Source organism: Selaginella moellendorffii, unplaced genomic scaffold, assembly GCF_000143415.4.
Source record: "Selaginella moellendorffii unplaced genomic scaffold, v1.0 SELMOscaffold_45, whole genome shotgun sequence".
NCBI lineage: Eukaryota > Viridiplantae > Streptophyta > Lycopodiopsida > Selaginellales > Selaginellaceae > Selaginella > Selaginella moellendorffii.
This window is the reverse complement of record NW_003314306.1, coordinates 1,389,512-1,400,837: the sequence shown is the minus strand read 5'-3', so window position 1 is coordinate 1,400,837 and position 11,326 is coordinate 1,389,512. Positions and strand designations below refer to the sequence as shown.

Here is an 11,326-nt window from a genome sequence, read left to right as displayed (position 1 = left end):
ATGATGATGTCAGGTGACAAACAGAAACAGTTTGGCATTTTCCTTGAACATATGCTTGCAGCCTCCTGGAACTGCGCTCCTCGATCTAACGAATGGGGCATTCCGAGAATTGAACTCGGGACCTCTCGCACCCTCAGCGAGAATCATACCACTACACCAAATGCCCATTAACACTTTAGTCGGCGAAATTTCCATGTTTTCCGTACGGATGTGAATGTTTCAAGCATCAGCATCAGAGTATTGTGGGGCGTTCGGTGCTGGGCGCCTCTCAGGTACGTTTTTGTCCCCTCATGGCGAGGATTTGGGCGCTCTAAAATGAAATGTGAGCTGCGCGGGTGTTCTTCACAGTGTTTTTCCTCTCTTCTCTTCTAGCCTGTCGAGAATGGCGAGATGCATGGAGGATTTGGGTCTTCCATGGCGAGGATTTATGACGCGGGCGTTCTTCCACAGTGTTTCTCCCCTTCTCAGCATGTCGAGGACGGCGAGACTGGCGAGCATGGATGACGCGTGGGCCCGGCATCTGGCGAGAGATGGCACAGAATGGCGACGATTTGGGCGTCCTGGCCATGGCGAGGCCAGGCCAGGCGTTCTTGGGCGAAGATCTGGGGGTTCTTCCAGTGTTTCTCCTCTTATCGAGAACAGTGAGTTGCATGGCAAATGGCAAGGACTTCGACGCTCTGAGCTTGATTGTTTGGAGATGGCGGTGAGCGAAGGGAGCCAAGATCTCTCTTGGAAATGGCAGAAGGTTGTGAGGTTTCGGGTGTCTTCCCCGAAGACGTTGCATTTGGAACGCGCCTTTCTTCTCGGCGTTGAAGAAACCGCAATAGAACAAGGAGCTTGGAGCGGGAACAGTTCAGATGTCTGATGGCGACTGACATGGATTACCGAGCTTTGACCGCGAGGGACAAACGCTCTGGGAACAACCGGCCATTGACCCTGGCGACTGACAACAAGACTGGGATCCTCTGACTTATGATCCCTTAGCCCTCACACAGCCAGCTCGGAGCAAGAGCTGTTGCAATTCTTCTGGCCGGGAGTCGAGCCACTGGAGGCAGCCGTGATCCAGTCGACCCAAGCTGCAACCTTTGAAGGAAATCTAAATACATACGTCTCACTTCTACAAAGCCAAAGGTACTCAGCAAGAAGAGATACGTGAATCCCACGCTGTCCGGCGACGACTCTTGTCAGTGTTGGCGAGTCGGATATAACGACCTCGTCTACCGTTCGTTCTTCCCGGCCAGAGCTCCGGGGTGATCCAAAACGTAAGCAGCCACCTCTCTGAGAGCGGCAATGGTCCCTCTCTTCAGTCCTTCGCCATATTGTGGACAGTGGCAGCCTCTCGGATTGTTCCCGGCAATCGATTGATCCAGCATGATGCAGTCCCGGGAGAGAATCCTTGATCCAGCTTGGCATTTATCTCCCTGAGGATTTCCAGCTCGAGAACGAGTGTTGGGTCGTTTCCTTTGTGGGTCTCGTCTCTTTGCTGCGAATGGATTTGTCGAGAAAGAGAGCGCTCGGTTGTGTGTGGAAAAAGCATGGCCTTAGTCTGAGGGCTCTCTTTTTATTTGGTGTGTTCATCATCCATAGCAAGCTCTCTCTACAGAGCGTTTATCAATGGTGACTACCATTGTACAAAGAGGGCTCTGATCGAGATTCGAGTCTGGGGTGGGCTGCCAGCCAGAGATCCAATCACGTGCCAACTACATACTGTGGCAGGTTTTCTTGCCACGATGTGGACCTCGGCATCGTCTTCCAGGAGAGAGTCCTCGGTCAATCAGACCTCTCAAGATCTTCATCCTACTGACTTTCACTCTCTCCTCCAGGTTTTGCTCTTGAAGAAACTACATAACCACCTGCAACAAGAATATGTAATGTAGATCACAAATGTCCATCTTGGACCTTTCTTAGAGAGCTTGGAAGCTCCAATTGCCACCCCATTGGCTACACAGTTGGAGCCACAGGGAGACGATCAACCTGCACAGCGGCCACGCTACTGAATCCAAGAGAGTGAGTTTCACAATTGGCTACGCTCAACTGGGAATAATGTCTCGGCCACAGTGCCTCTTACAAGCAGCCAACTCGGGATTCCTGGTCCTGATAATGCACAGCTACAACGCCTACTGAATGCACTGGATCGTTTCTGCTCTCTCACTGGCCTAAACCTTGAGAACACTCAACGTGGGAAAAGACGTCTTGGGTTACCCCGGTATGGAAGTGAAGGCTCACTACAAAAACATCAAGAGCTGGATTAGCATGAGGCTCCGCTACGATCACCTGGCAGGCCTTCGTCGAGCATCCTTTCAAACAACTCCCCGTGTCTTTCGCCATGAGCGAGCTCCAAGTCACCACGAGCTTCCTCCTTGCCAGTGACTCGCAAGATCGTCAAGGCAAGCGCACTTGCTGTAAAGACCCACAGAGAGCTCGCTACGTAAGTCCTGCCTTCCAGTCCATGCCTGCAAATCTTTGCATGGAGCTCTTTGCCAGCTTCTAGCATTGGCAGAGAATGAAGAAGGCCAGGAAGTGAGAGAAGAGTTTGTGAAGCTAAGACAGCTTGAGCAAGGGATGGCTGTTCACTCCCAGTCTGGTAGAGATGTATGCCAAGTGTGCAAGTCTGAGCTGGTTTTCAATAGAATGAGGTGTACTCTGGGTGGCACTTATCCTGGGATATGCAGAGAATGGTGACGCAGTGATCGCTCTAGAGCTCGTTGAAATAATGCTGTCCAGCGGATGTCAGCCAAACTCTCAGACTTTCATTGCGGCACTGGTCGCTTGTGAGCTTGTGCAGACCATGAAAGCAGTGACGAAGCTTCTTGGGTCTGGTCCTTGCAAGTGAAAACACAGGCATAGAACCTCCTCGTTCTCTCTGTTTTGCACGTAATCCAGCATCAGTGCGTTCCACAGCACTATGTCCGGATGTAAGATCTTCTCAAAGACTGCTCGAGCATTAGCTTAAGCTCCCACATGTCGTGCACATGTCAACCAACAAATTTGTCCGACTCAAAACCCACACTTGCAAGCCTGATGGTGACGAGCCATATAGATAAGCTTTCCATCGTACCTGTTGCTTCCTCTTCGGCTCCCAAGCTCAAGCATGTCATTGAAACGGCAATGTAAGTCCCTTTATGCTAGCCTCCATCCTGCTAAACAGCTCTAGAGCCGACTCATCATCCCCAGACTCCACATATCCCTATATCACAGCGTTTCATAGCATCATATCTCAGTGTCGGTTGTTCTCAACTTGAGAGCCCACTGCATCTGGAGTACATGTCCATCAGCGAGCTCACCACAGACATTTCTGATCCAAATCCCAAACCCTTTGGGACAACCCAAACAAACTCTGAAGAACAAAACGAAAGCTCCAAGGATCAGTCAGGATCAGAAGGAGAAACTCCCAGCAAGAAACTGAAGCCAGCATCTCAACAATCAGGCTCAGCTCACTCCAGCAACACCAGCTCCAGCAACAAACACTCCAACGATTCAACTCTACTTCGCCGCTGCCTCACACACAACACACCAGCGAATCCAGCTCAAAAGCTGCTGCTCTGAGAGCACCTCGTCATCAGCGACAATGAAGACAACTCACACCAGCTTCCACACTCACCCCAGCACCTGGATCCACTTGAATCAGCCCCAAAACCGACAACTTCTCACCAACAACTCAACATCTCCAAAGGAAAACGTTAGCTGCTCACCCAAGACTTGGTTTCTCCAACAGCTGAGAACTCACTGCCCCAACCCCCTTGACGTGCTCCACAAAGGAAAATATCAACTACCTTTGGCGATCACTCACAGAACATGCAACCATGCCTCCTCAAGCAAGTGGTGTGGTCAGTCCAGATTCTTTGAGGTGGTTGGAGATGAGTGTTTCGGATTGATGCTGGATGAACGGCCCAGATGTGTCGCTGAAATCAGTTGAACGGTCCAAATCTTCCGCTTGAAATTTTGTTGAAGGGGTGGAATTTTTGCTGATGCTGGTGGTGGCATTTGCTGGAGGAGAGGTAATCGATGTTCTTTTTTGTGGAGTGTGTCGAGGGGGCCGGGATGGTGAGAATGATGTTCTCAGATGGTGGAGAAACCGAGTCCTGGGCGATCAGCTGGTGTTTTCCTTTGGAGATGTTGAGTTGTTGGTGACAAGTTGTTGGTTTTGGGGCTACTTCGAGTGGATCTGGGTGCTGGGGTGAGTGTGGAAGCTGGTGTGAGTTGTCTTCATTGTTGCTGATGATGAGGTACTCTCAGAGCAGCAGCTTTCGAGCTGGATTCGCTGGTGTGTTGTGTGTGAGGCAGCAGTGAAGTAGAGTTGAATCATTGGAGTGTTTGCTGCTGGAGCTGGTGTTGCTGGAGTGAGCTGAGCCTGATTGTTGAGATGCTGGCTTCAGTTTCTTGCTGGGAATTTCTCCTTCTGATCCTGACTGATCCTTGGAGCTGTCGCTTTGTTCTTCAGAGTTTGTTTGGGTTGTCCATGGTTGCTTGTTGGGAAGAGCTTGGTGTAGAGCTACCAGCAGTGGGAACATTACTGTCCGCATGGTTTTCTTGTTGAGTGTGGCAAGGATGCACTGTCGAGAAGCTTGAGAAGGAGCTCATGGAGATGACGAGCCACGTTCACACGTTCGCCATTGAGTAGAGCTCCGTAGACCTCTGCTGTGCGCTTGCTGATGGTGCGATCCGTTGGGCAAAGTTCGTAGTAGAGGAAGAGGGCTTTGAGGCTATCCATATGCTGTGTGAGCTCACCAGTAATCTCTAGATTCGCCTTGATGATTTGCTGTGGAACTTCTCCTGAGAATTTGAGCATTCCCTTGTTGGAGATTTTGAAAACGGAAGCGATTCTTGCTGGGCTGAGGGTGATCTCATTGCTGCTGTTGGTTATGGTGCTGTTCTTGGGGTTGAAGGAGGCAGCCAGCTTCCTTGCCAGCTTTTGGTTAGGGTGTGTTGAAAAGGCCTTGTGGAGGAGCTCGAATCCATGGTCCTTGAACCAGGCAGTTGTGTCATTGCTGGGGAAGCCTAGGAATATGGTGCATGACGTGCCTAAAGTGCCAGGGTGAAAGAGCTTGCATCATTTTCTGTGATCGAAGTGTCCCGTTAGCGAAGGGACAAGAGCTTGGAGCGACTTGGAACAGTCCTGGAGCAACCAGCATCCTAATGTCAAGACCAGCACTCAAAATGTAGCCAAACGGAGTCTAGCACTATTTTGGCATACCAATGGCCTAACGTGAGGATATGGGTACTCCACCAGCTAGCATGGAATGGAACTTGGGCTTAGACCCAAGCCGGACGCAGAACAAGGACAGGCATGCAAGGGGGAGCTAGACTATGCCTCAGGTTTGTCAGCCATGCCCAACCTACCCACTATCCCTACTATACATTTGGAACCCCCCACAACCGCCCCCCCCCCCCCCCCCCCCCAAGGAACACATGCTTTGGGCTTTCACCCCAAACCTCCCTTAGTATCAGGAGTTAATCTCTAGCATAAGCTCAAAACTTACTAAATATGGAATGGCATTAGATTGCGAATTTGGACACGGGACGAACACCATTGTGTTCAGGACAATCTCTACATTCCGTAGATTTGCCAAATGAGCAAATCTAGACACTTTCCATAAATAGCATTTGGGACTGAAATGAGACTAACACAAAGGGCATAATAACAAGGGTGTTTGGCAGACACGGTAAGCTATCATCCAGCGATATTGAGGGACCAATCTCAATACCCAAGGGTTTTTGTCACTAGCTAGTGCAAGACAAAATGAGACGGGAACTCCTTACCGGGCTAAGTATGCTTAGCTAATAACATGTAGGAATTCCATCTTTATGCTCGTCTGGTCTAAGTACACTCAAAATGCCCAGTTAACTCCACTAGCATAAGAGGGACTGATAAAGGGTCCAGCAATACCGACCTCTTGCTGTCGTGGCAGTAAGGAAAGAGTGTCCGTAAGGATTGGTCGATAGATAACTTTCAATACCCGAAGTCACATTCGCGACACTCTCCCCTCCTAGAGAAGATCGACGTCCTCATCGATACATACTTGAGTTTAGAATATTGCCAAGGAAACAACTCCAGAAAAAGTTCACGGTACTCACACTATGTGAGAAATGCACCGACTTAAATGAGTTAGAGGGCAACCTCTTTGTCTAACGCTGATGCGCTACCCACTCAAACACCTTCCAGCCGTTGTCGACAAGGAAATGACCAACGGAGTCAGCCACCTTTGCTGCTCTGGGAGTCACCCAACTTACAATAGTGTGATATGCCCCTGCCCACATAGGATTCACTATCTAATAAAATTCAATAGCTAGTGTATCATCAAGGACACTCAATGATAAAATATAACTACCGAAAATGGCAGATAGCTTGCCAAACAACTCACAAAACACAACTCAAAGAACACAAAGTATTATTGACTAGCAAGCAAGAGACTCGCGAATGTATCACCCAAAGGAAATAACATCCAAATCTATCATAACTAACTCAAGCAACAATCAATAGAACATAATGAATGTGGTAAGACCAACAAACACTTAGTTATGCCAACCATCGCACCAGCCAATCTGAATAGATCTTGTCAACAATACTAAGGAACTCAAGTTGCCTAAGCAAGTGTCAGCAACATCCTACTGATGTCTCAAACCCAAAAGACCAATCCAGAGCAAACCACAAAAAGCATGTGGTATTGTCAAAAGTCAAAAGCCATCAAAGAGAACAACTAACTATCATGAAAAATCATCAATCATCCCATAAAAAAAAGATATGTAGAATCATCATTTAAGAAGGAATCCACCATCTCGAAGAATAACAAATCAATCTAGATCAACGATAATCAAGAAAAACCTCTAAGAAGGATAATCAATTATCCTAGATGATAGTCAATCATCACCAATGAATGTTAGATGTAAATACTAACTTCAACATCGAAGCTAGGAACCAAAATGCCTTCCCCAACAACTTCTAACAAATGGAACAATGAGCACAAAACTTAAGAAACCAAAAGCTCGAAGAAGCTTATAGCTAAGTCTTGTCTAATAATGATCACGAGTCTCATAAAAGTTAACTTCAATGCTAAAGAAGAAATCATGGTGCAACCTACAATATCTTCCTCAACACATCCATAAGCCAAACTTCATAATGCCAAAGTTAATGAAGAGCATTTCTGCATCAATCCAAAAGCTAAGCACAATGGAGCTATGCCCAATAAATGATCACGAAACGATCCTCCATGAATCCATCTACAGCAAGACGTAACTCACTTCATAACAAGCACAAGAAGAATCATCAATGATCGATATATCCCGAACTCAAATCCACTAAGGATTCAAATAGTCTAATATGGAACACTAATTCTTCCTCTCATAAAGTTAGTATAGTTCACGACTAAATCACTTTTCAAGGAAAAGCTTAAACCTTAACCCTTACTAAACAATCTTGTTTAGAACACAACTAACTCAAACTTGCCACTCAGTTCATGTGAACGTCAATGCAATTGCTAACTAGCAAATGCATGAATGCCAATAACACAAAGCCATAACCAAATCATCAACACTATCTTTATCAAAACTAATGAAACTTAATGTCAATCCTAAGGAGTAACATCTCATCTCACTTGAATCTTAACATCAATAATGTCAATGATAAAGCATCACTTGAATGCTATCAACTCCAGAACAAAGCTAAAAGAAAGCAAAAGTGAATCACCATCTCTAGCAACCAAGCTAGCCAAAGTCGAAGATACTTAATTAGTATCCAAGACCAATCCTTCAGCAATACTCAGTTTTAGATAACACATTATCAAGGAATGATTCACCACATCCACGACTTCATGAAATCCAACATTATAGACTAAATGTAACTAAATGATATCGACAGAGGTAAAGTCGACATGCCAACATGAAAAACTCATGGAAGTCTAACGACACGATCCTCCGCAACACCATCTGGTAAAGTAAGCCCATCATTGCTAAATCATCATCGAGTAAAGCAAGTGTCAACGGTCCTTGACAAAGTCTACAAGTAATCACCAGTCGCAAAGCAACTAACAATCACTCTTTAACTTGCCTTCACAAGACCCAACACTGGATCTCCTCTCTCCTGGAGACAGTGCACATTCACGTTTGCGGAGATCTTCAAGATCATGGAATTTGGCGGCAAGGCTGTACTTCCACTGCCTGATCGATGGGATGATGACGGAGGCCAGGGCGCAGATTGATGGACGATGCCATTCGATCGAGCCGAGAGACTTTCTTCTCTGTCAACTCACCACTCGTTGTAATGTTTTCATATGTGAATCAAGATCACTCTTTTTTGTCCTCAATCGCAAACAGCCTGTCTATTTCCCCGAATGTTTCTCTGACCTGGAGATTTGAAGCCGCGGGGCACTATCTATCTAGGCGGAGATCAACAACAAAATGATGCCACGGAATGCACTACACCCTGTTGCATTGAAGTGCAACTTAAGCATAGCAACGCCACCATTATGCGGAGAGTGGAGACTGTGAAGTGGTCGGACGTCGAGGGCCTTGCTCTGAATTGAGTGACTTATCTGGCAGCGATCAAAGCGCTTGAGGAAAGCTTGTCAAGCTCCGAGCTGTGAGGAGCAGACATATTCGTGGCCAGCTCCTCTGGAATCTGGAACACTTTGAGATGGTAATCTGGATGTAATTTGAGCTGGTCTGCATCTACTAGGAGAAGCGCCAGAAGCAAGAGAAATATAGACTTCCACATTGTGCTGTTTCTAGATTAAAAAACCGCGTGCCTTAATAGGACAAAAGCGTATCTTCTATTTATAATAGTTTATTCTTCTTCCAAACAAGCCTTGTATCGATCTGTTGTTATCACCCTGTACACAGAATGTTAGAAGCTGTTTATAGCGCATGAATTAATTCTTACATTGAGGGCATTCATCAAAAGCCGGTACTGGATTTTGGAGATCGTTCGTGGCTGCAACATCAGAACCATGGTCAGCGGAAAAGAAACAAAAGATTAAGGAAATAATTTGTTTACTCTTCTCAACACGCTCCATGTCACTTGCTCGGTGCAGGGCGGTGATGTCAGTGATCCAACATATCTGAAGAATCGCTTGCCTCCAACATTGAGCAGCGAGGGATCCACCACTTGAACATCTTGCTCGCCACTCAGCTCAGGTAGAAAATGCTCAACCTTGAAAAAAACTCTCAGAAATCACAAAGAAAACCCAGATCTCTGTTTACCTGATCGATAAAAGGGTCGTCCTCGGATCCAATCGTGTACATGACGGCGACGACTGCAAGCCTGTTGTCTTCACTCCTGTGGACGAGATGCCCCTCGACTGCGAGATGCTTCCCATTCACAGTGTGCTCGCTGGGAGCATGGATGTGATACTCGCTCACCCTGTACAAGGTGCCATCGATGATGAGCGATCCCGATGAAGAATCGCCAAACTCGAGCTATTGCGCAAACAGAGAAAAGAAAAACGAGGGGCCCGAGCCATGATTAGATGGAGATCTTTCGGAGATGAGATGGACTCAGGAGATAACATACTGCTATGTCGTGGTCGAGATTGGTGAGAGTGGCATTCGTTGGTTTGTATCTCGTCTGGAGCAGCTTCAAAGAGCACACTGGTTGGAGCTCCTCGGATTGAATGTCCACCGGAGATTGCATTCTGCCGCTGCTGCAAGCCCTCCATTCCTGTCTCAAGTTTCCCCAGTTTGCCTGGCCTCGAGTCCCATTCGAGTAGTCATACTCCTCGGCTAGAAGAAAAGAAAACAATATATGATCGATTGATTTTGCTTGAAAACAATCGATTGATTTCGCTATACCTGCTTGTGCGATGATCATGGCTTGTGCAAAAACGAACAGCAATAGTATGAGATTGGTTCTCTCCATCTCTCCTCGTCTCAAATCTACACCCGGTTTCGTTTGAGACGCAAGAAAGAAAAAAAATATAGAGTAGCTGCTTCCTCCTCGAGTGATTTGCTTCCCTGGGTCCCCAGAACGGTCCTTAAAAATATAAAGGCGACGTGGGAAGCTACTCAGCAGATGGATACAAAGTCTCGAATAAAGTGCCGCTGTTCTGGACTAGATCTAGGAAATGCCAATAGGAATCTGGCCCTACCATCACGAACGCTCCATGTTCCGTCGGCCAAGTTTCTTTCGTGCCCAAGAAAAGGCCTCGATTGCAACATACAGGAACGTCCCCAAGCCCGTGTAAATGCAATCGCTCACTCGTTTCCACGTCCTGGAGAAAGTGGAAGGGCCTGCTCAGTCAACAGTGACTGTTGACTTTGGTCGTGCACGAGAGCGTATGAATGTGCTTTATTTTTTCTCTTGTTGCGGCCTTCTGGACTGTGCCGCCAAATAGGGAGAAACCATATTCTTCCTTTGGAATTTCGTATTTTGTTGGAATACATGACATCCCTGAGAGAGGCAAATTCGCTGCCTATTAGTGTTTTTGTGTAGGCAGTAGCTTCTCTGCTTCAGAAAAGATGTGCCGGTTTGGAGAAATCAAACGCGGCATCTGGCTATAGAGAGAACGTTCCATTCTAAAACTTTATGTGTCACGAGGAATTTTATTCTGGATGATGATGTCACGTGACAAACATAAACAGTTTGGCATTTTCCTTGAACATATGCTTGCAGCCTCCTAGAACTGCGCTGCTCGATCTACCAATTCTCGTAAGGAATGGGGCATTCCGAGAATTGAACTCGGGACCTCTCGCACCCTAAGCGAGAATCATACCACTAGACCAAATGCCCATTAGTCAGCGAAATTTCCATGTTTTCCGTACGGATGATTGAACAAAAAAAAAAGCATCAGCATCAGAATATTGTGGGGCGTTGGCCTCTCAGGTACGTTTTTGTCCCGAGGATTTAGGCGCTCTAAAATGAAATGCGAGCTGCGCGGGTGTTCTTCACAGTGTTTCTCCTCGCTTCTCTTCTAGCCTGTCGAGAATGGCGAGATGCATGGAGGATTTGGGTGTTCCATGGCGAGGATTTATGACGCGGGCGTTCTTCCACAGTGTTTCTCCCCTTCTCAGCATGTCGAGGACGGCGAGACTGGAGAGCATGGCGAAGCAAGACATTATGACGCGGGCTCCTGGGCCCGGCATCTGGCGAGAGATGGCACAGAATGGCGACGATTTGGGCGTCCTGGCCATGGCGAGGCAGGCCAGGCGTTCTTGGGCGAAGATCTGGGGGTTCTTCCAGTGTTTCTCCTCTTATCGAGAACAGCGAGTTGCATGGCAAATGGCAAGGACTTCGACGATCTGAGCTTGATTGTTTGGAGATGGCGGTGAGCGAAGGGAGCCAAGATCTCTCTTCGAAATGGCAGAACAAAGCACTGTGAGGTTTCGGGTGTCTTCC

The 11,326-nt window shown here is 47.2% G+C and overlaps 1 protein-coding gene and 2 non-coding genes across 3 annotated transcripts; all 3 read right to left on the bottom strand.

Annotated features, from left to right (window-relative positions):
- Nucleotides 1–94: 94 nt before the first annotated feature.
- Nucleotides 95–166, bottom strand: TRNAP-AGG. Its single transcript has one exon. It is a non-coding gene; the product is annotated as a tRNA-Pro (tRNA).
- An 8,533-nt stretch (nucleotides 167–8,699) lies between these two features.
- LOC9656259 (bifunctional monodehydroascorbate reductase and carbonic anhydrase nectarin-3) lies at nucleotides 8,700–9,964 on the bottom strand. The gene is made up of 6 exons (XM_024685766.1): nucleotides 9,784–9,964; nucleotides 9,506–9,714; nucleotides 9,196–9,411; nucleotides 8,990–9,145; nucleotides 8,876–8,926; nucleotides 8,700–8,825 (listed from the first exon to the last, which is right to left on the bottom strand). Exons 1-6 carry the CDS (start codon nucleotides 9,848–9,850, stop codon nucleotides 8,766–8,768), a joined length of 759 nt encoding a protein of 252 aa, XP_024541534.1. The 5' UTR covers nucleotides 9,851–9,964; the 3' UTR covers nucleotides 8,700–8,765.
- A 684-nt stretch (nucleotides 9,965–10,648) lies between these two features.
- On the bottom strand, nucleotides 10,649–10,720 carry TRNAP-AGG. The gene has a single exon. It is a non-coding gene; the product is annotated as a tRNA-Pro (tRNA).
- Nucleotides 10,721–11,326: the final 606 nt, after the last annotated feature.